General features: G+C 42.5%; 1 protein-coding gene across 2 annotated transcripts in view; it reads right to left on the bottom strand.

The window, feature by feature from the left end:
* Ksr2 (kinase suppressor of ras 2) overlaps positions 1-24,626 on the bottom strand; it is a 402,376-nt gene extending 377,750 nt beyond the window's left edge. For both annotated transcript variants that reach the window (XM_013520300.1, XM_013520301.1), the window contains exon 1: positions 24,253-24,626. In XM_013520300.1, coding sequence (XP_013375754.1) covers positions 24,253-24,432 — 180 coding nt within the window. In that variant the 5' untranslated portion in view covers positions 24,433-24,626. The remainder of the gene's footprint in view (positions 1-24,252) is intronic.
* Between the last annotated feature and the right edge of the window lie 590 nt (positions 24,627-25,216).

Here is a 25,216-nt window from a genome sequence, read left to right as displayed (position 1 = left end):
ACCCAGAGCTTTATATATGCTAGGCAAGCACTCTACCACTGAGCTACACCTCCAGCTCAAGTCCCATTTCTTTATCTTTTTGATCCTCAGACCCTCCTTAGAACTTTCTGCATTTGCTAGAATCCTTCTAGCCATGCTGGGATAAAACAAGCTATTCTTTCTCCAGCCACGTTCCCCCTCTTTTAGCAACAGCACCCCAGCTTCCTCTGCAGAACAGGTCTGCTCAGTGGACACGGACTGGGTAAGGCTGACCTCATTCCCTGGCTTCAGAACTAACCAACAAGGACCCTGTGTCCTCCGGCCCCCAGAAGTAATGAACCATACCCGACCAGTGAGAACAATACTCCAGACATTGACTAGAGCCACTGGGAAACAGTCGTACCTTTCCTGTTCATAGTAAGGGGATAAAATGCAAGTGTGGAGCCTCCAGCAGCTACTCTGTCACCATAAGGAAAGACTTCCTGACTGAAAGCAATACAGAAAGAAGTAGAGCTGAGAGTGAGGGGGAGGTTCGTGCCTATGTTCAGCTGGTGCCATCCAAAAACTTCTCAAGTTATATAAGCCAAAAGACTCACTCCTTTTGCTTAACCAGAGAGAAGTTTCTGTCACCTGCAACCAAAGAATCTGGAGAAATGCAGGTATCGTTTTCTCCATCAGGCAACAGGCAAATTCAAAGACAAGTGGAAATCCTGTTCACTGCCATTCCTAAACATACCCCAAATCCAAACCCAGCTCACCAGCCTGGTATGAGCCATAGTCTTTGAATTCATCTCCCTGCATCTACCCATGCTCTTTGCAGTCTATTCTCAGTCAACAATAAGAAAGATAATGTGCAGACTCAAGCCAGCTCATGTTACATCTCTGCTTAAAACCCTCCAGTGTGCTTCCTCCACTTAGCAAAACTCTTTACATGGGTCTGAAAGTCCTATCATCTGATCCCTTTCATTTCTCAGCCTCATCTTTTAACGCTCCACTCTGATCACACATGCTTTCCGACTGTTCCTCTGAGACCACAGGGCCTTTGCACAAGCCACTGGCTCATCCAGAAAGCCTCATTCATCTGTCCCTCATTTCCTTTTAGCCTCTGTACAAATGTCACCTTTTCCTTGAAGCCTGCTCTACACACCCTTCCAATACTTAGTGTCTTTTCTCATGCATGATACTTCCTTCATTCTTTATGCCTGTTTGTTGACTGTCTGCCTCCCCCAACAAAAATATGTGCTCTGCAGGAGCAGGCCTATTTGCCTTTTTGACTCACAGATGTATCCCTGGCATCCAGAACCCCGCACGGCCTGTCGCAGGTGCTCAATACGGGGAGGAAGCAGACCCAAGAGAAAGAAAAAACATCTGCAAAACCGAAGAGCAAACTGGGCGTGGTGGCGCATGCCTATAACCCCAGCACTCTGGAAGGCTGAGGCAGGAAGATTGCATGCTCAAGCCCAGTCTCAGCAACTGAGCAACTTAGTGAGACGCTGTCTTCAAATAAGGGAGGAGAAGGGTTTCCAGGGCAAAAGCTCTCGATTTGATTCCCAGTACTGCCGAGAACAACAACAAAACAGCAGGGCGGTGTCTGGGAGACAAGCTAAACAGCAGCAGAGGCCAGAGAAAACCCAGGGCCTCCTCCCTCCGACCTGAGCTTCCAGGGGCTACCTGGGCTGCCCTCACACTCCCGATTCCCAGCTCCACTTTGCCAATACCAAGGTCCCGTCTTACAGACAACTAAGGGCGGCCGGCTGTGAGGAATCGCGGCCAGAGACAGAGGCCTGAAGCGCGAGAGGCCTCCCCTTAATCTCAGTTAATTGAAGACTGTTCTCATTAGCGTTCATCTGATCCAACAACGACCGGCTTCTCAGACCTGTAGTACGCTGCTAATGAATTTTTCATAACTCTGTAGAGACATTTTCTGCACTGCAGTTAATAATCAGCCACAAAGCAAGGGACTGAAAATGCACTTCCATTTCGCCAGCTCTTTGCGCCTGCCTTTGTGCCCCTCCCACGTCACCCCCATCTATTATTATGATTATTATTATGGGGTGGCTCGGGTGTGCTGCGGCAGTAGAGGACCTGCCTCCACCTTAGGGGACCCATAAATCCATGTTATGCTTTCACATCGTATTTAAGAAGTGGAGATCACAGATTAGTGAGTTATATTCAGTTTGGCAAATGAGACTGCCTTGCTTCCCCACAGTAAGGAGGGGAAGCAGCAGGAAGAAGATGTAAAGGAACCCAATTTCAAGAAAGGAAACTGCCTCAGCCTGAAATACCCTGTTCTCCAGCCAGAGTAGATTTCATTTGGTTCCCTGAATGGCCGGCCTTTCCCACCCCGGGGCTCTGGCACGGAGCCCTCCGCCTGGAACGTCCTCTCCTGCATCTTACTCGAGGATTCAGCTTAAACACTCATCACCAGGTCGATGAGGACGTTTACTCTGGGTTCCGGGCCCAGCACAACACCTAACACGCAGTATATATGTCGGCCCTGCGAGGGTCACAGTGGGGAGGCTGTTGCAGCCTCCTTGCTACCTAAGGCATTTAGTACATTAGAAGTGGAAGGAAAGGAGGGAGAGAAGTGGGGAGGGAGGGAAGAAGGAAGAAGTGATGAAACTAACCAACCAGAATTTATTTTGTTCAGTACTGGAAATTGAACTCAGGACCTTCACACTGAGCTGCATTCCCAGCTCATTCATTCATTCATTCATCACTAAATTGCTAAATTGCCCAGGCTGGGCTTGAAATTTGATCCTCCTGCCTCAGCCTCCCAAATAGCCAGATTTCAGGTATGCACCACTATGCCCGGCAACCAGGTCTCCTCTCCAAGTAAACATCATAAATGGCTGACGGTTTATCCCAGCACCAAAGTTCTGACTCTTTGAGGCGCCTTTGAGACTCAAGCCCAGAACACTGTCATCATCTTCAATGGCAACACGTCTTGTTCTTTGAGAGAGGAGAGGAGATTATTTCCATGTTTTAAATGGACAGACGCCACTGCCATTGGGAATGGGTCAAGCAACCACAGCGAAGGTACTTTGAGATAGCAAGGAAGGAAAAGAGAGGAGAGAGAGACAGAGAAAAAGAAAAAGAAAGAAAGAAAGAAAGAAAGAAAGAAAGACAGAAAGAAAGAAAGAAAAAGAAAAAAAAGAAAGAAGGAAAGAAAGAAGGAAGGAAGGAAGGAAGGAAGGAAGGAAGGAAGGAAGAAGAAGAAAGAGAGGTTTTCTTCCTTTCTTATAAAGTCACTCTAAAGAGAGCCTTCAAGGGGCTGGGGATTTAGCTCAGCGGCAAAAGCACCTGCCTGGCAAGCGCAAGGTCGTGAGTTCGGTTCCCGATACCGGAGAAAAACCAAAAAAAAAAAAAAAAAAGACAGCCTTCCTTGATTTGTTTGTGTGTGTGTGTGTATGAGTATGGTGATGGAGTTTGAACCCAGGACCTCACTTAGCTAGGCAAGTGCTACTAATCCCTCTCCCCAGGCCCTTTTTATTTTTATGTTGAGACAAGCTCACCCTAAATTGCCGAGGCTGACCTCTAACTTACAATCCTCCTGCCTCAGCCTCCTAAGTAACGGGTCACGGCCATGAGCCACCATGCCCAGTTTCAAGGACATCTGAAGTAATGGCCAGCAGAGCTAGGGTAAGGCAGGTGCCTGCCACAGGGGCTGCTTTGACAAATACAATTTTTGGGGGGGTTTAAATATTTTGATTTGTTGTTTAAGGAACTGTCTGGTTAAGAATTATTGTGTCATAACAGTCATCTTGTTATGCTTACAAGAGAGTACTTGTTGTTTATCAGAAATACATATTTAAATATATTGAAGATGAAACAGCTGGAGAATTGCTTCAAAATAATCGACGGAGGTTTAGGAGAAAGGGGGTGGTTGACTGACCATGATTTGATTCTTGTGCAGGTAAATACGGAAGTCTATTACGGAAGTCTTTCCTTTCACACAGGCTTGAAATTTGTGAGTGTGCGCGCACATCTGTGATTTTGTCTTTTGGTCCTTGTCGTATCTCTTACTTTGCCATCCTTGAGGGTTGCGAGCAGCTAGCTACCCGTCAGGCAAACACTGCAAAACCAACAGTTAGTTGGCTGTTCCATCTTCTCCAGGTTAAACATAAGCTTAATTTTTTTAACAATGCAAACTTAATTTTTAAAATTTTTTTTCAACCCATAGATGGATAGGATTGGGGAACAAAAGATCAGACACAGCCATCGTTAAACCAGAGGTGATCACAAGTTATTTTAGTGCTGTTGATTATCTGTTCTGCCATCTACACCTGGGTTCAATCCCTAGAGCTCCCAGGAAAAAAGACACTGATACACATTACCAATAACTTTGGAGCTAGGGACATAGCTCAGTGGAGGCTACGCCTTGCCTAACATGCAGGAGGCCCTGGGTTCAATCTCTGGTACTGAAAACAAAACTCTATCTAATAAAAGTGCTTTTCATGACAGCTCAAGCCTGAATTTTGAAGTAACTTTTGCAGATTCCTTGCTACTTCAGAACAACTGCATCCCAACTATTTTTAAACTATGTCTACTCCCTGTTGCCTGTATGTTGGACCTATAGGATTGCAGATTACCTGGGTTTTTGGGTGTTTTTGCAATTTGGACATGTGGGCCCAGTGCTCAAACAGCCCCATTTTCTCCTATATTTGAAAGAATAAGAATGAACACTGCTTTAAAACCCAGGGGTTGGGCCAGGGATGTGGCTCAGCCGTACAATCGCCTGCCTGACAAGCGCAAGGTCCTGAGTTTGATTCCTGGTACTAAATAAATAAATAAATAAATAAATAAAACCGAGGGGCTGAATTCAGCTGAACACTGTGACGTTCACAAATATAGTGTATATTACATCTTTTACCAGTTTTCGCCAAGCAGATTCCCCCGGAAACTTAAAACATTCAAGTACATGAATATAAGACCAAGAGTAAAACAGATTTCCTTTGTTTTTCAGGGAAAAAAAAAATGGCAAACAACACAAAGAGGTGGTCTGGGGGTGAATCTAATCGATCAGTACTCTTTTTTTCACTTTCACAATATTTTTGTTTTGTTTTGAATACAAAGTGGGAACTTTTTACGTTGGAATCTTTCACATTAAAACATTTGGTTTCTAGAGTTTGGTTGAAAATGGAAACAGCTGACAACTCTAGGTACAGGCCTACCCCCTAGCGACGTTTCACATCTCCAGATGGGACATACGCTGTGCTGGAGCCCATGACTGCTATGTCTCCGTTTTCACCCTGTGGGTCCCCTGCCGGCTTCTGTGAATGACTGCGTGGACAGTCCCTAGAAATCAGACAGTTTCCTCTGTAACACACACACCTCCTCTGATGTCACTTGAAAAAAACAGTCATCTTAAATTAGGCTTCCTAGCCATTGATATGATTCAAACTCTATTTATTTCTACTGAAATGTGCATATCTAAAAGCTAAGCCTGCCTCCAGTTTCGGAGTTCCGCATGCCGTGTTGCTCTGCAGAGGTAGTAAAGTGACTTCACATACTTTTATTAAGTCATGAATTTATTTGAAGCATTTACTTCCACAGTTGTCACACCTGAAGACAGAGAGCCACAAGCCATACCGTTAAATTCTGAAACGGTTATAAACTGATACACCCCTCCCCAAAGCATCATTAAGCCACAGATGGAAAAAGCCTTACAAACATGCAGTAATTCCACATATATTTTTTCAAGAGATAAATAAGAATGCGTTATAAGGATTTTGTTCCCAAAGCAGCCATGAAGGCTGTTCTTATAACAGTGAAAAACAAGAAATAATCTAACTCACTAATGAGCTTCGGTCAATTCACACTGTATCTTTGTGCTAGAATGCTACCTAGCCACGCCATCCATACAAATGCTATACAAAATATTCACGGTGGGCCGAGGATATAGCTCAGTGGCACAGCTCCTGCCTGGTAAGCGCGAGGTCATGAGTTTGATTCCTGGTACCAAAAAAAAAATATTCACGGTAATGAAAGACACTCATGTCTTAAGGCAATTTGTAGGAGGAAGACAGGATATGACAAAATACACGTAGTTATCATTAAAAGTCACATAAAAATATATGTTTGCATGAGGCACACCCTGTGAAACAAGGGGTTTTACAATGTTGGTATGTGGGTGATAGGAATAGGAGTGCTCATTTTTCTTTCTGACTACATGCATATTCTTTCTCTACAGTATACACATTTTGCCTTAATGACAACAGTGTCTTAAAAATGACCATTATTTGCATTTCTGAAGTCCGTATGAACAATTCATAACCCGGCATAGACCATCTGAATAGCCAACCAAGCCCCTGCAAGACCTCCACGGAGGTCTACCTACGTCTACATATGTAGAACCATCATGCACGGCCACACAACATATCAAAGGAACTTCGGCTCTAGATTTCCTAACTGCTTGCCAACGGGGATGATTGTTGGACTTTGACAGAGGAAAAACAATTTAATCCCAAAGTGTCCCCATCCTCCTAGCCAAGCAAATGTCCAGAGCAGTATTACGTACAACTGCTGTAATGTGGAAACAACCCAAACGTCCATTAACTGATCAAACGATAAACAAAATGAGTTTATCTATGCAATGGAATATTATTCAGCCATAAAAATGAATGAGGTATTGATACATGCTGTAAGCTTTGAGGACATTATGTGAATGAAGGAAGGAAGCCAAATATGAAAAGCCTCATACTGTATGATTGCATTTATATGAAATGTCCAGAACATGCAAAACGATAGTGACAGAAATTAGATTAGTGGCAGCCAGGAGCTGTAATGCAGGGTAATTGGAATTGACTCCTAACAGGTACAAAGTGTCTTTTTTTGTGTGGAGATGGAAACATTGCCAATTTATATAGTAATGATGGTTGCAATACACATACTAAAAATACACTCAAATATGCGATTTTAAATGGTTAAAATGTTGAACTTGATGTTGTGTGAATTTTTACCTCAATTTTTTAAAATCTAAGAAAAAATAATATGCGAAGTGGCTGTATTGTGTTAGAGAGAATAGTTTTCCAAGCAAGGAAAATTACGCCGGATAAAAAGAAACTCTCAGCGTTGATTATGGGTCCAGTCACCCAGAACATATAACCATTCTAAATGCGTATATACTGAACAAAACAACTAAAAATGCGTGAAGCTAAAACTAAAGGGACTGAAAAGAGATGGAGAGAAATTCACAGCACAGCAGAGGATGTTAGTGTTGACTCCTCTCTTTGTAATTAATAAAACAACTAGAGAGAAAAATCAGCGAGACATAGAGAATCTGAACAATACCACTAACCATAGGGTGCTAACTACAAACACTATACCCACCAACAGCAGAATACATGTTCCTGTCAGGCGCCCAGGCACATTCTCCAAAAGAGAACATAGCCAATGTAATAAAGAAACCATAAGCCTTTTACAGGATTGAAACTACCCAAAATATGCTCATGGCCATAATTGAATTCAAGTAGAAAGCAGTAACAAAAAGCAGAAAATATACAAACATTTATAAATTAAACAGCAGATTTCTAAAGAGCACACACATCACCATGAAACAATTAGAAGACAGTGTGAGGAACAATGAAAATGCAACGTATCAGCCAGATGTGGTGACGCACATCTGTAATTCCAGCACTTAGGAGGCTGAGGCAGGAGGACTGCCATGAGTTTGAGGCCGGCCTGGGCTACACAGTGAGTTCAAAGCTAGCCTGAATTATATAGCAAGATCCTGTCTCAAACAAAAAGCAACATATGAGTATTGTGGGATCCAGCCAAACCAGTCCTGAGAGGGAAATTTATGACAACATGTACTTAAGAGTAGAAAAGAAGAAAGGTCTCAAATCTACAGTCTAAGCCCCCACCTCAAGAACTAAGGAAAGAGGGGCTGGGGATTTAGCTCAGCGGCACAGCACCTGCCTGGCCAGCGCAAGGTCATGAGTTTAATTCCCGGTACCAGAAAAAAAAAAAAAAAATCTAAGGAAAGAAGATCAGAAAAACCTGGAGCAAACAAAAGAAAGGAAAAAATAGTAAAAACAAAAGTCAGTGAAATTGATGGCAGAAAAACAATACAGAAAATAAATGAAGCCAAAAGCTGGTTCTATGACAACATAAATTAAAATTATAAACTTCTAGCTAGACTGAAAAAGACATAAACCACACATTACCAAAATCAAGAAAGAGAGGACATCGCTACAGGTCCCACTATCACTAAAAGGATAATTAAAAAAAATACTGCAAGAAGCTATATACATGTAAACTCACCAATTTAAATGAAATGTACCAAGTCCTTCAAAGCCACAAGCTACCAAAATTTACCCAAGAAAAAATATGTTACAGAAGTAATCCTTAAATGACTAAAGAAATTTAATTTGTAGTTTAAAGCCTTCCAGCCAGGTGTGGTGGTGCACACCTGTAATCCCAGCACTAAGAGGATGAGTTTGAGCCCAGCCTGGACAACTTAGCAACATTTTGTCTCAAAATAAAAAATTAATCAATTAACTTTTTAAAGGCTGGGGATGCAGCTGAGTGCAAAGTACCTGGGTTCAGTTCAAAAATTAAAAATTAGAAAAAAAAACTTACACAAAAATCTCTAGGTCCAAACAGTTTCACTGGTGAATTCAAACCAACATAATAAAGAGGAAATACTACTAATTCTATACAGTCTCTTCAGGTAAGCAGAAGTAGAGGGAATACTTCCCAAGTCATTATGAGGCTCAGTACAAACCTAGTATTATCACGACACTTAAACTGAACAAAGATAGTACAAAATAAAGAAAAACCACAGACCAATATCCCTCATGAACAAAGACACAAAAAACCTCAATAATTTTCTAATAAATCAAATCCAGCAATATATTAAAATAATACATCACAACCAAGTAAGGCTATTTCAAGAACACAAGGGTGGTCAAAATTTTAAAATAAAAAGGGGGATCTACTATATTAATAGCCTAAAGAAGATAAACCATATGACCATACTAATTGAGGCAGAAACAAAGCCTTTAACCTAATTCAATATCCATCCACCATAAAAACTCAGAAGGAACCAGGAATAGAAAGGAATTTCATAATTCTATAAAGAAAAGGCCACCTACCAAAACAAACAAAAAACCCGCAGCTAACATCATCTTTAATGCTAAAAAACTCAATGCTTTCCTGTTAAGACCGAGAACAAGGCAAGGATGCCTACTCCCACTATTTCTGCTCAACAATGCAGCGGAAGTCTTAGCAAAGTTCTTTAAATGCTATTCAAAAAAAAAAAATTTAGTAGTATATATTGGGAATATGCAATGATTACATTCACCATGGAGAGTTGGTGAGAGTACATAGCACAGCTCAATTCTTTTTACTTCCTTCCTCTCCTCACCCCGTCTCTTGGTCCCTTCTCATTTGCAAAATATCTATCTCCCTGTTTCCTATTATTTATGTTTCTTTTGTTTTTTGTTTACATTTTGGTTTTCTCATATAAGAGAAACCATGTGATATTCAAGCTTATATGTCTGATAATAAATTAAAATTTTTTTTTGTCTTTTTGAGACAGGGTCTCGCTATGCAGCTCAGGCTGGCCTTGAGCTCACTTTGTAGCCCAGGCTGGTCTCAAACTTGCTACAATCCTCCTGCCTCAGCCTCCCAAGTGCCAGGATTACAGGCATGCGCCACCACACCGGGCTCTAAATAAAAATTTTTATAAGGTAACTATTCTATCCCTATTTGTAGACAACATGAATGACTATGTAAAAACTCCATAGATACTAGGGAAAAAAAATCCCTGGTATGTTTAATAAGGTCAAAGAATACAAAGTCATCCTAAAAATCAATCAACAATTACAAACCAAAAACCAGTTAAGTAAAGATCACTTTAAAAAGATACAAAAATAAAACACCTGAGTATAAATCTGATAAAAATGCAAAGAAAACCTATAGACAATATGCTGATGAAAGAAATCAAAGAAGATTTAAATGAATGGAGAGATACAACATGTTCCTGGATTAGAAGAATTGATACCTATCAACTGCCCCAAAATAGATCTATAGATTTTATTCAATTGCAATTAAATCCCAACAGGGTTTTTTTTTAATAGATTTAGATAAGCCATTTCTAAAAGGAACTAAGTAGCCTGAACAATTTTGAAAAATAATAAAACTGGAAGACATAAACTATTCAGTTTTAAGAATTACTATAAAGTTACAGTAATCTTGACAATGTGGTACTGACAGAGGGAGAGACACGTAACTCAATAAAAGAGAATGAAGTAGTCATGAAATATGAATACATGTATCAAAAATCACATTCCCCCATAAGTATGTTACAATATGACGAGTCAAAACTTTTTTAAAAGGAAGAGAGAGATGCTGACAAATATAGCCAGTTGACTTTTCCACGAAGGTATAAAAGTAAGTGTAATACCTTTCATATCGAGTAGTGTACACACTACCCACATCTAAGCTTATGTAAAAGGACTCAGAAGCCAGTCTGATGGCATTCCCACAGGCCAAAAGTTGAACAATTTGAGTTTTGATAAGACAGTAATTATATAACAATTGCAATGGATCGAAATCCATACAAAATTCAAATCCTTGCATTCACAACAATATATTGTTTAAAACCTTGTAAGTCACCCACGGAGGTAAGTAGGGAACTATCTGTAAATTGAGAAATAGAAATAATCTTTAACATATAGTCTATTGGGGGCTGGGGATTTAGCTCAGTGGCACAGCGCCTGCCTGGCAAGCACAAGGTCATGAGTTTGATTCCCAGTACTGGGGAAAAAACAAAAATAAATAAATAAATAAATAAAATAAAATATAGTCTATGACCATTAGGCTTAACTAGCTGTCGACTTGATTGCTGTGGGAACCACCTAGGAGATTAATAAATCATACTTCTGGGTGTGTCTGGGTAGGCCATAGAGGCCTTGGTGTCTGTATCTGGTCCCACAAATATTCCTTTCTGGCACTGTTTTCCCACTCTGCTTCCCAACTGCCATGAGCTAAGTAGGTTGGCTCTACCATACCCTTTCACCATGATGTTCCCGCCTTGGAGCCAACCAACCATGGACTAACTCCTCGGAAACTGTAGCCCAAATTTACTTCTCCTCTTTTAAGTTATGGGTGTCAGGGATTTTGTCCACCATCTAGAGAATTGACTAATACCTAGTCTCTTCAACAAATGGTGTTGGAACAACAGGACATGTGAATATAAAAGAGGGGAGGATTGACTTAAACCTCATACCACATACAAAAATTTTCTCAAAATGTATCATAGATTGAAAAGCAAACAACAAAAACACAAGACTTTTATGAGAAAATATAGAAGAAACTCTTTGTGACCTAAGGGTCAACATAACACCAAAAGTATAATCCATAAAAGAAAAAATTGATAATTTGGACTTTATTGGATTTTTAAATTTTTGCTCTGCCAAAGAAACTGTTAAGACAAAGAAAACCTCACAGAGTAGGAGAAGACACTTGCAAACTACATATCTGACCAAGGACTGAAATATATAAAGAACTCCCAAAACATAACAGTAAGGAAATGAACAATTCTATTTTTTTGAAATGGGCAAACAGTTTGAACAGGCACTTTAGCAAAGAGAATATATGGGTAGGAAGTAATCACAGGAAAAAATGCTCAACATCAGTCATAGGGAAATGCAAATTAAAAGTACTATACAGTCCTCAAAATGACCAAATTCAAAATACTGACCATACCAAGTGCTGGTGAGGATATGGAACTACTGGACCTCTCATACATTATGAATAAAGATGGATAATGGTGCAAAAACTCTGGAAAGCTTTGGTAGCTTTTTTATGAAATTAAACCTATACCTACCATATGATCTGGCTATTCTACTTTTAGATATTTAAAGAAGTTAAAATCTATGTTCATACAAAAAGCTACACAGAAAAAAAAACTATATCACCTTTGTTTATGATTACCCAAAACTGGAAACAAACCAAATATCCTTCAACAGTTAAATGCATAAGCAAACTGTAGCATATCCATACAGTGGAAAACTACTCAGCAATCAAAACAGATGAGGTACTGATATGTATAACTATTTGGGTGAATCTCAAAGGCATCGTGCTGAGTGAAAGAAACCAATCCTGAGTTACATATTATATGATTACACTTCTACCACATTCTGAAAAAGACAATTGTATGGTCAGTGATTGCCAAAGGTCAGCAGTAAACAAGAGAGGTTAATTACACTGAAGAAATATGAAGGTGTTTTTTTGGGGGACTGAAAGGACTGCTGTTTATCTTAAGCATAGTTACATGAATCTATACGTGGGTTAAAACACATAGAAACATACACTCTAAAAAAGTCAAAAACAAAAGGTATGCCTACGTAATTTCATTCCTATGCAGTTGTAGAACAGGCAAAAAACTAATCTACAGTGAAAAAGGAATCAGAAATTTGGTTAAGGGTGGGGAGTGAAAATTAACTGTGCAACAGTAAATGTCCTACATCTGGACAGAGGTTTGGGTCAAGTGGTGTATACATCTGTCAAAGCTCAGTAGGTATACACTTTGTTGTGCTGTTCACTCACTGTATGTCTACTTTACAAAAAGAAAAATAAATTGAGTTCTAATGGCAGAATTATTTAGGGTAAGTGTATAGTAATGTCCACAGTTCACTTTGAATACATCACATAACACAGTGGATTCACGGATGGAGAGAGAGATAGATAAATGGATGGAAATGTGAAAAGTAAGATTAGCATAATGTTATTTTGTTTTATTTTGGTTTTTTGGTACCGGCAATCGAACTTAGGATCTTGCACTTGCCAGGCGGGCGCTTGTGCCACTAAGCTATATCCCTGGCCCGGGATTAGCATGATGTTAATGGTACCAGTGGTGGATATCCACTGAAAAGTACCTTCACCTTTGCAGTACGTTTGAAAGTTTTCATAACAAAAGTTGGGAGAAAAACAAAATTGTTTAGCATTTGTTTCTGTTTCCATGATACAAGCTTTCAGGTGAGTGTGAGAAAGACACATGCTGTATGATCTCACTTATATGTGGAATCTAAAAACGTCAAACTCATAGAAACAGAAAAGGGAAGGGTGGTTATCAGGGGCTGGGGTATGAAGGGAGGAAGAAATAGAGATACTGGCCAAAGAGTAGTAACTTTCCAAATTTTCAGACTAAGTTCCGGGGATCAACTGTACAACACAATGACTATAGTTAATATACTATCTGGTATACTCAGAAGTTACTAAGACAGTTTATTTTGAACGTTTTCATCACACACATAAAAAGGTAATTGTGAGCTGATGAATGTGTGAACTAACTTAATTGTGTGATCATTCCCAAATATATATGTATATCAAATCATCGCATTGTACAGTTTAAACATATACAAGTTTATTTGTCCACTATTCCTCAGTAAAGCTGGGACAAATTAAATTTAAATTTAAATTTTTAAAAAGGCTGCCTTGGGAAAGAACTTGAACTGACATTTCTCCAAAGAAGATATACAAATGACCAATGAGCCCAGCAAAAGATGCTCAACCCCATTAGTCAGTAGCGAAGTGCAAATCAAATCCACAGTGAGCTTTTACTTCTTACCTACCAGGATGGCTGTAATTTTTTTAAATGGAAAATAACAACTGTTGTCAAGAATGTAGAAAAATTGGAACCATTGTGGATTACTGCTGGCGATGTAAAATAGTACAGACTCTCTGAAAACAATATGATGGTTCAAGAAATTGAAAATAGAAATACTATATGATCTGGCAATTCCACTCCTACAGGTAGGCACATACCTGAAAGAATTGAAAACAGCAAGTGTCATAAACTTGCATGATACACAGACACTGATGAATAGATACTTGTTCACCAGTGTTCACAGGTGCATTATGCACAATAACCAATAGGTGGACACAATCTAAATGTTCACTGAGAAATGAATGGATAAATAAAGCATGGTATATCCATACAATCACTACGATCCAGCCGTAAAAAATGAATGAAGTGCTGATACACGGTAGAACACGGGTGAATCTTGGAAACGTTATGCTATGTGAAATAAACCACACACCAAATGACAAACGTATCATTACAGTTAAATGAGATACAGTATCTACAGTGACCAAGCTCAAGGAGTCAGAAAGCAGAATAGAGGTTACCGTTCACTGGGGTGGAGAGGAATTTTTGTAAGGAGTACAGAATTTCTGTTTGGATCAGACACAGAAAGTTAAAATCACATGGGTTTCTCTTATATGAGAATCCCAAAGTATAAATAATTTAAAGAGAGAAATGAACGATGATAGAAAACAGGGAAATAAGACTGTGGAGGGAGGAAGGAGTCTGGGAATCAGGGGTGTGGGCAGGAGGGAAGAGGAAGTAAAAGTATCAGCGTGTGGGGCCGGGAGTAAGCTCACCAGCACAAGCGCCTGTCTGGATCACGGTGTGATATCGATATTATTTTTTTTCAATTCCCCATGATGAATGTATTTATTACATATCACAAACATATACTAATTAAAAGGAGAAAACTAAAATGAGTATTTTTTTAAAAAACAAAAAATAAATATGATACATCATAAAGTTAAAAATGAAAGAATTTCTGCTCGGGATGATGAAAAACTTTCCGAAGTTGACAGTGGTGACTGGCTGTGCCACATGCTACTGTACTTGACACCACAGAGCTGTAAACTTAAAAATGGTTCAAGTGGCAAAGTTTATGTATATTTTGCCATAGTAAAAAAATAGATTTTTTTCAAAGGTTCCCCTGTCAAGCAGTCTTCCACCCAAATGACCAAGACAAAGCTGGTTGATGAACAAAAAATTGAGGTTGGACAGTCTCCTAAGGGTCCTTTAACTTGAGAGGATGTTTTTCAGGTGCTGAGATATCATTGCTACTGACTTTTTATATTGCAAGCTTAAGACAAGTCGAGGAGTTACACAGCTCAATCTTGTGCGTGGTACTTTGTTACTCAATTCCTAGTTGTGATGAGCACATGATTTTACGTCTAAGGTCTACCCAGTGCTGATGGGTCAAGTAATCTGTGGTCAAATGCAAAGATCTAAACCTACTATCAAGAATCTTGGTCACTCATGTCACCTGCAGCCTACTGGCTGTACCAATACCCTATAGAAAGAAAACCCATATGAGTTTCCAGTTCTCAGGCTTTGCTATGTTGGTCTGAGTCTCACACAGTGAGGCATAGCATTAATATTCACTGAATAAATAAATGATAACACTTAAGAATGTCACCTTTCCATACAGCACCGCAGACCACAGCACCACACGGGGCTGAAATATTCTGTCCTCCCTCATACCAACCTACATGGTATCTGGTCATCAAAACTATTCAAATTAACAAGAACTAAGAACATGCTGTATGTCAGAAACTCTTCACAGCTCCTAAATGCATGATTTTGTTTATGCAAATAACAGCCCTGTGTAAAATTACTTATAGGCTAAGAAACTGAGGCCCAGGAGGAAGAGGTCATTTGTCTAGAGTTCTTTAGCACATCCTGAACCAACTTAGCACCCAAGCAATCTCACTACAGAGCGCCAGTCCTCCTCGCCACCAGGCTACACCTTTTTAAGCATCTGTCCAAATTTGCAGGGACTCAAGTGGTTATTTCCAAGTATTCATCTCACTTCCCTACCAGTGCAAGAAAAGCAAACACACATCCCTCTTTGGAATGCGCCCTCTGCTTTAATCAGTGGCTGTCTGGTAACTCTAAAGGGTCCAGATTTTCAGTCTTCATCAAAAACAAGACTTCTACCATGGCAAAAGAGAGAAATCACTCCATGCTCAAAACCAGCACCATCCCATACAAATATGTGATGAATGACCTTATGTAATTTCAAACTTTCTAGTAGCCTTGGGGAAGGAAAAAAAAAACTAGACACGGATAAAATTAACTTTATATTTTATTTAACTCAATGTATCCAAAGTATTCTCTTTGAATGTATCAAATATTAAAAATTATTAATAAAGTATTTCACCTTCTTTCCCTCATACTAAGAGTTCAGAATCTAGCGTATATGTGATACTAACCACATATTACAATTAGGACTCACTGTGTTTGTGCTGATCATAGCCATGCGGGGCAGGTGTTAGCAGAGGGACAGCTCGGGCCTAAAATGTCTCCCTCTCTTTGTCTCGTCCTCCATCCTGCTGTAAAAGCCTGACATCGTTTCTATCACTCCTGTATTTCAATTCAATCATTGTTATCTATAATAGTCACCAAAGAAACATGCTAATACAATAATATTCCATTATTATGATTCCTATTAACCCATCACCTCAAATCCCATCACCTGAACAGCCCCTCTGGCCTGTATCGTCTCTCATCTCCCTTCTTGCTCTTCCAGCCCACGCCACCCCGGGGGAACCCAGCGTACAGCAGTAAGCTTCTGTCCGTTCCTGTGCCTGTGACTGCCTTACGATGACAGTTCGGGTCACATCAGTGACTCTAAACCTCAGTAAACTTGCTTGTAAAACAGGAGCAGCCACAATTGTGGTCACAGCCCACTAGAGAGACATTTCAAGCATCACAGAAACTCTGCAGAAAAAAAATCATTCCAGACTTTGACATGTTTCTCCCGTTTTTGTCCCTTTTCCCTCCCCGTCCCTCAGCTTCTGCCACCTCCAGTCTCTGAGTACCATCCCTGCCCCCAGACACATCAGCACACTGTGGCTAGGAGAACCGCCAGACTCTGACCCCTCTTCCCAGCAGTTGAACGCGAGCCCAGAAAACGACCAGCGTTCTAGGGGGAGAAAGACTCCAAGTTTCTGCCAGGTGGAAGAAGATTAAGAAATTCCCAAGTAGAAGCCCCTCCAAAGGTTACAGAAGGTAATGAACCCCTCAGAAATGTGTGTCACTGGCTCTGAACTGTGACACACACACACACACACACACACACACACACACACCACTTGTCATTCCAGGTTCCTAAGCCCTTCCCAAATGGAAACAGGAAAGCTCACATTCCAACCTGAGGCACCTGCCTCGCTTAGCCCGAACTCCCAGCCATCAAATCACAGAGAAAAAACAATATACACTCGTGCCGAGCATTTGGAAAAGAGACCCTTTCTTACACTGCTGATGAAGGCAAATTTGGCAAAATACATCGAGCGTGCTGAAACTTTGCACATCCTTTGATCCAGCAACTGTACTTCTAGGAATTGAAGGCAAGGATTAGCCACAAAGATGTCTACTGCGGCATTTTACAATGAAAAACGATAAACACAAGCACCCAACAATCGAATCCCAATTAAATTCACTATGAAACAACCATGTCACGCTATGTGGCCCTTAAAAATAATACCTTGATAACATGAAGAGATATGCCTGCTATACCAAGGGGACCTCAGCTTTCCAGCCTCTCTGCACACTCCAAGCTTGCACAGCCCACTGTCTACCTGACCGACGTCACATATCAGATAGGACTGGATTGTAAAGCCCAGCCTAGTCCACCCCCATGTGACAGACAATGGTACCATCATTCACTCAGTTCTAGTACTAATCCTCTGTTCTCGTCTTCCTCTGCCTTTCCCACATCCAATTCATGAGTACTTCCTGTGCACTTGAACTTCTGAATCCAGACACATCACACTGGTCAACAGCACATCTACGGCTTAGACTTCCATGAAAACTGTCAATCTGTCTCCCTGCTGACACTCTTACCCTCTAGAGCAGTGGTGGCAAACCTATGGCACGCGTGCCGCACCAAGCTGTTTATATCATGGGAAGCTCTAAAAGGTCCGCCATGACTGCTCTACAGTCTATTTTCCCTGCAGCTATTAGAAAGACCCTTTGGAAACACACCTCAGTCAGCCCCAAATGGGTTCTGTCACAGTTATAATAAAATCTGAGTGTATTAACATCATCTGTGACCAGAGCCCTGCTCTGTCTCTCACTTTGTCCTTCACTCCTTCCCCACCCACTCACTGCAGTCCGACTCCAGGGATCTCCTCGCTATTCCAAAACCCTGCCAGGCATGTCCGCACCGGGAAGTTTGTGCCTGCCCTTCCTGCTGCAGAGGCCATGTGGAAGACATGTGAGGACCCCAGCCTCGTGGACAATGCCATCTTAGACCCTCCAGCCCCATTAGGACAACAGATGGACACAACCACTGACAGGCCCAGGCAAGATCGCCAGAACCAGCTCAGTGGTTGGCTGTATGTTCATAAGTAAATACATGATTGCTGTTTCAACCCACTAAGTTTTGGGGTGGCTGGTTCGGTAGCAATATTTTCTCATGAGCTATGGCAGAGAGGACTAGCTATGCAGCAAACCCTATTTTCTTTTCTTCGTGTGTACAGCTGACTTTTCCTGCCCATCTTCCCTTCAGGGTTGTGACTAAATTCTAGCTCACAGAGCTGTGCACAGTGGTGCACACCTGTAACTCCAGCTGCTTGGGAGGCTGATGCAGGAGGACTGCAAGTTTAAGGACAGCCCGGGCAACTTACTGAGACACTGTCTCAAAAGCCAATGCTAATAATAATAATAATAATAACAATAACAACAACAACAACAAACACTTCCAGTTCAGGGATGCAAGTAAATCTGAGGAGGGCAACTTTGGGAAATGAAGTTTTTATGAGGCTCTACCTTCCTTCTCTTCACTGTCTCCCCTGTCTAGATGCAAATGAAAGCAATGCTGGGAGCGGAAGGGCCTGGAGTATGGGAAAATGGCCCGCAAGCCAAGGACACCCAATTTGAGCCATTTCTGTGAGAAAAAAAAAAAAAGACTTCACTATAGCAGCGCCATTACACATGTAGGGGCATATCCTCTCCCCAACATCGGGGGCCTACTTCTACAGCCATGTATTCACACTGGCCACAGGACTTACATCAACTCACAAAATGCAACAGAAGTCATGTTGTTTATCTTCCCAACCTCAAGTCCTGCAGCTTTGACTCTTACTCTCCTAAAATACTAGGGCCATAGGAGAAACCCAGGCTGCTCCGCTGAGAGGCCATACACAGAAAGAGCTCACGGGTCCTGTCTGCCAGCCCTCAGCCAGCTGGCCTCGGCCTCGTGAATGAGCCCAGGCTAGCAGAGGAACCACAACTACACCATCACAGAACAGCAACAAACTGTTGTCTTCAGCCCAAAGATTCCCCAAGGTAATTAAGTTTCGGGGTGGTTTATTACTCAGCAATAGACACTGAGCTGGAACATAAGAATAGGATTGATAAGTGCATGGCGACAATACTCTTACAGGATGAGATTGCATACTTATCCACCCCTAACTCCAACCCCGGATGTTCTTCTCCTCTTGCAGTTTGACCAAAGGAGAATCCAGCTCAGAGCCACCTCCACTGGGCCAGGGCCCTCCTGCTCTAGTGTCACTTGCTCATCTTTCAAGTGGGCTCTGTCCTCTGGGGTCTTTCCCATCCCATCCATCCCACAGACCAGGGATCAGCAAACTATAGCCATGGGCCCAATCTGAGCCACTCTTACAAGGTCCCGAAACTAAGGATCATTTTTACATTTTTAAATGTCAAACAAATGAAAAGAAAACTAATATTTCACAGCATGTGAAAACTGTACCAAATTTAAGTTCACAGCCCCTAAATAAAGTTTTATTGGAAAACCACCCTGTGTGCCCATCCATATATGTATTGCCCATGGCCACTCTGAGCTACAATAAAAGTCAAGGAGCTGTGATGGAACCTTAGGGCCACAAAGCCTAAGGTATTTATTGTTTTGTTTTTTTTTTTTGGTTTTTCTCCGGTACCGGTAACCGAACTCACGACCTTGCGCTTGCCAGGCAGGCGCTTTTGCCACTGAGCTAAATCCCCAGCCCCAGCCTAAGGTATTTATTATTTGGCGCTTTAGAGAAACAATTTGCCAGCCCCTGCTGGAGACTGTCCTCAGCCTAACCTTTAATCATCTTTTTTATTGTACTCATTCTGAAACCCTGGAAGACTTCTATTTCCTCCCTCAAAGGAATGAAACTTAGCTGGTCTGACTCCCTGTACTTAGACCCCAGGAGTTAGTGATTTACTTCATTTCCTATGGTGTACTATCAGAAACCCCTCCTTCTGAGCAAGTGGGGCTCTAAGCTGTGCTATGGATGCATAATAAAACCTTTACCCAGTTTACTGTTCTGGTCTAGCAAGCTCTCCCCTTCTGCTGCAATCTAAATCTTCCATCCCTCATTCCACTTCAAATCCCCATGTCCCCAATCCACAAGGCTTCCCTATCTGCTTTGCCAAATTATTCTCCAGTGTATTCTATGGAACAAAGATTCTGAAGGCAATCCTTGGAAAAGGAAAACACTGCAGGTTACCTGTCTCAGAGGCACAATTCACATATATGGCCTATTAAAGGCTCTGAGAAGTCCTGCAGTACATAAAGCCACTGCTTCCCTTCTGCTGCGCTCAACTCTTCCCAAATTCATTAACCAGAGAATTTGTTTTGTCCATAGAATACTTTTTTACTACCAGCATCCAGGACAATGCCTGAACTTGGCATGCACTACAAAAACATGAAAATTCCAGTGCCCCACAGAATTAGGGTTCTACAGAACATGCTTTAGAAATGTCACTCAAATTCCTCCTTCCCTCCCTCTACTTTGAGCTGACCCCTTCCACATCATCTATTTCCACATCACGTCATGCTAAGCATCCTCCTCCTCATGGGTGTCATTTACTTAGCATCTGCATGCACTGTGTCCAGCTTAGTGCCAGGTCCTTAAAAGTGTCATCTTTTATAATCCTCACAACCATTCCCCAAGGCAGATGATATCATTCAATGATTGCCGTTTTGCCCAAAAAATTAAATTACGGATCAATGTTTAAATTACTAGCCCAAGATTTTTATTTTTAAAAAGTGAAAAAGAGCCAAGCACGGTTGCATGCACCTGTGATCCCAGCATTCAGGAGGCAGAGGCAGGAGGATTGCTATAAGTTCAAGGCCAGCCTAGGCTACACAGTGAGTTCAAGGCCAACCTGAACTACCTAGTGAAACTCTGTCTCAACAAACTAAAAAATAAAAAGCAAAAATATCTAGAACTCAAAACTGCATTGTCTAATTCCAAAGCTCATGAATTTTCTTTCCCACCAAGACCATCCTATGGCCAATGCCTCTAGCCGTCCACCCAGTATTCGCCCACACCACTTTCAAGCTAGCAGAGCCTTGATTATTACAGTGTGGCAATAGATCATCCCGGGCAATAGACCACGATGGTGTTCCCACCTCCCATTCCCTGCCTCCCTTGCAGCTAGGACTAGCCCTTTGACCCTGTTCAGGCCAAGAACACATAATTAAACATCATTAGTGGACTGGGGAGGAGGAGGTACCCTGGGGAAATCCTGGTTTTCTGAAACCAAAAATGTGACCCTTCCTTCCCTTCATACTCCCTGGTTCCCTCTCTTTTCTACAAATGTGATACCTCAACTTGCAGAAGCCATCTTATAACCATAGGGAAAGGCCATGAGAATTCCCATAGACATCAGCCCCAGTATTATTGTTCTACTGAGTCAACCCAAGCAGTCCAGTACCTCCAGACCTCTAATCATATGACAAAAACAAGCACTGCTTGCTTCCCATCATTAGTGGGTTTTTCATTTCAGGCAGCTGAACACATTCTTATTGGAACTATACACTATGTCCTATATTACATACTATTTAGACTTTATCATTATTTTAGAGAGGTAGTCTAACCCTTGCCTCTCATCCATGAATTATGCTTCTTGAAAGTGAAGTTGTACATTTCCATTACTGCAGAACCTGGTGGCACAGGACTGTAATTCCAGCACTTGGAAGGCTGAAGCAGGAGGATTGCTGTGAGACTGAGGCCAGCCTGGGCTACACAGTGACTCCAAGAATATCCTGAACTGCACAATGAGACCCTGTCTCAAAAAACTTTTAAAAAAGGAGTAGACATATATTACTAGACAATGCTTATTATCAAGGTTTTGAGGGATGATCTATTCAATTACTAATTTGACTGTTTATAAGCAGGGAGTTTTCACTACTAAAGAGTTGAAATATGATATCTATCTCCTAATAGATTCTGAAAGTATCCAAATGAAAACTTACATCAGAAAATGAGGACTGTTTATTAAATGCAGATTCCTGGACCCTCCTTCCAACACCAAACTGAGTGAGAATCACTGAGGTTAGATGCTGAGAATCTGCATTTTTAACCAGTGCTTTTGTGTGGCTTTAATATATAAAACTTGGCACCTGCTGGGGTAGAAAACTGTGGATCCCAACAGGAGGTCAGCAGGACTTGACCCCATGTCACCAGCCCTTCCTCAGCAGCCCCTTCCTGACTCTAGAGGTCTTTGAAATCTAAATTGGCATAGTTGCTCCAAGCAAGTCCCTGGGCAGTATGGATACCCATACTGCAGGTTGGCATTCTCTCTGGCATTGTGGGACCAGAGGACTACAAACAGACGCATTCCCTATAACTGCAACTCCCCACCACCACACCAATGCCTCCATCCCCTACTTTAAAAGGAAAACCACTCTGCAGAGAGGAAACAACAGAACTATGCCCACTGCAACAATCACCACTGTCCTTGGAATTATTAGAGGATGGAATGTGTCTGAAAAAAGAAAAACTCTGGAGAAACTTACAAGGTAATACACAAACAAGTCTTGGTGATTCCTGACCCTAAGGCACAGAGGAGACCTTGCATGGTCTCGGGCGCTCGATTACTTATGATTTACTGCATGCAGCTCTGAACAGAAGCTGCTCTCAGGCACTGTTCAGAGAGAAGCAGGGCCGGGGCCAAAACATCCCACAGTTCCTCCAGAAGCCAAGTGTTAGTGGAGACTTCTCTCTCGACTTCTGAGAAAGGCAATACCTGTACCTCCCGACACACTTCCCACTCCCTCCCAGTCCCCTTCGACATTTATCTTATTTCGTTTCCAAGGATCATGTTCCCAGATGACAGGTGCACACACCTGGTGGCACAGGGTAGCAAACATCATATTAAAATACACATGAGAGTGCACACGCACACACACACACACACACACACACACACCACTACCAAGAGGATGACCTCCGGCATGCTGACATCCAGCCAAATTGAAAACCATGGGAAAAAAACAAAAGACCAGAATGCATCAGAATGGAGAAGTGCAGGCTAGAATATGACAGCTACAACACTCAGTAAGAACCAAAGAGTTCAGGGCTTGGAAACCCACAGGCCAGAGACAGGATAAACTTCCCAGCAGGGCATATGCCCACTTCACCCAAGGGGGAACCCCTGTCCTGCTGCCTCCGCCCTAGGCAAATGCCAGCTAAGGGGAATTCTCAGCTTTAATCAAGACATGTGGACAGCTGGGCCACTTTAAGGAAAGGAAGTGAGTTGATCCTCCAGACCTTTTGAACAAGGTGGATGCCGGATTATTTCCTGGACTCCAGGCACTTTCCAAGCCTCCTGAAAGCTTCCTCTGACCAAACGGTCTTCGGAAGAAAAAATTTCTGCCATCTTCTTTGTAAGTAACTTCGCATCCACCCCCTAACCCCATCCCATCCCTCAAAATCCTGCTAGAAAGTCCCCCTTTGAGTTCAGTTGGAAAGAGTGTTACAACACGCCAAAGCCGACTCCTCCCCCCGCACCCCTTTCCGCGAAGTCCCACCGCGATCCAAGAGGAATTTCCCACGCCACCTGCGCGTGCCTATCCAGGCATGAATATTTTTTTTTCTCTTTACACATGTTAGGCCTCATTGCATCAAAATAATTGTACTGGATATGGGTAGCTCAACAGGGATTTATTTTCTCTTACACCTTGCTTCTTAACATGTATATTACTGAGGAGGGGACAGAAGAGTCCACGGAGCAAAAGGGACGCTGGGAAGGAAGCCGAGAAGAGGTCTCTATGTACAGGTAGCCCCATCCTGGGAGCAAAAACCACCTTTGACCACCTGCAGAATGCGCAAGGTCACGTGGGTTCTCTGCAGCTCCTAAACGTATTACCCAGCACACGAACCCCCGTGGCATATAAACAAATCCACAAGCGGAAAAAAGAACTCCCTCCTCCAAGAGGAAGCGAATGACAATGGTAACAGCCGCAACCGTAATAATAAATACAGAATAACAATTACTACTGCTACTACCACCACCCAGCCGAGCAAAGACAACAGCCGCACCGTAAAGGGACATCCAGTGCAGGCTCTGGAAGAGGATAAATCACAGGGCACCAATCGTGCCCACCTGGCTTACCCAACCCCCTCCCGACCCCCAACGAACACAACCAGAGGGGAAGAGGGTGGTGGGGAGCAGGGAGGGAAGGAAGGATTGCTTTTTTCCCCGTAGCCAACACCTACCTCCAGAGTCCGGATTTCTTTTTGTGTGAGGTCGTTGGAGGTAGCACATTTGGTCCTAAGCCCTTCCAGGTTGGAGATGCTCAAGTCTATCATGTTTTGGACCAACTCGCACTGCTGTAAGGCTTTTTGCAAACTCAGAGGTTGCTGCTCCTCGGTTTTCGTCATGTTTTCCTCATCCATCGCTTGTTCTGCAACCCCCCTTCCCCTCCTCCTCCTCCCAGAGAGAAAATAGAGGGGGAGGGAGTAGAGGTAGAGGGAGTCTGCCCCCCGCGCCTCTCCAACCACTGCGACTTCTCAACAATGTCTCATGAAGAAGAAACCCAACATCTCACACAGGGCTGAGGGGGTGGGGAGTGGGAGGAGGAGACAAGAGCCAAAATTTATTATTTTATTTTGGGGTATCAGGCAGTCTCCATTAGAATGTCTCTCTGTCTGTCTGTCTCTCTCTCTCGCTCTCTCTCTTTCTCTCTGAGTCTCTGGTCCCTGAAAAGGAGAGATGCCGTTTCTCAGAAGCGAACCAGGTGATGCGATGCTGTCTGCACACTTGGGGAGGAGGAGGAGGAGGAAGGAAAAAGAGGAGGAGAAGGAGAAAGAGGAGGAGGGAGAGAAGGAGGAGGAGGAGGGAAAAGAGGAGGAGGAGGAGAAGGAAAATAGCGCTCACTCTTTACACACCGGCTCCGTGAAGGACAAAATTATGTATTTTTGGCTGGCTTGCTTTTATGTCAAAAAAGCGCGAGTTTGCCCCCCTCCCCGCGGTAGTGACACGGCATGGTCCGCCGCGGGGGTGCTTAGCGCGCTCTCAAGATGCCGTCTGCAGAGCTCGCGCGGCTGCGGCGGCCACTGCGGCTGCTGCTGTCTCCTCCCCGCTCCGCCGCTGCTGCCGCTGCTGCCGGGCTCCGGGGGTGACGGCTGCCGCAATCGCTCCTGCCTCGCTCCGCACCGACATCTTGCCTGTCAATCACAG

This window comes from Chinchilla lanigera, unplaced genomic scaffold (genome assembly GCF_000276665.1).
Source record: "Chinchilla lanigera isolate Chin_1 unplaced genomic scaffold, ChiLan1.0 scaffold00054, whole genome shotgun sequence".
Classification (NCBI taxonomy): domain Eukaryota; kingdom Metazoa; phylum Chordata; class Mammalia; order Rodentia; family Chinchillidae; genus Chinchilla; species Chinchilla lanigera.
This window is presented reverse-complemented; position numbering and strand designations above follow the sequence as displayed.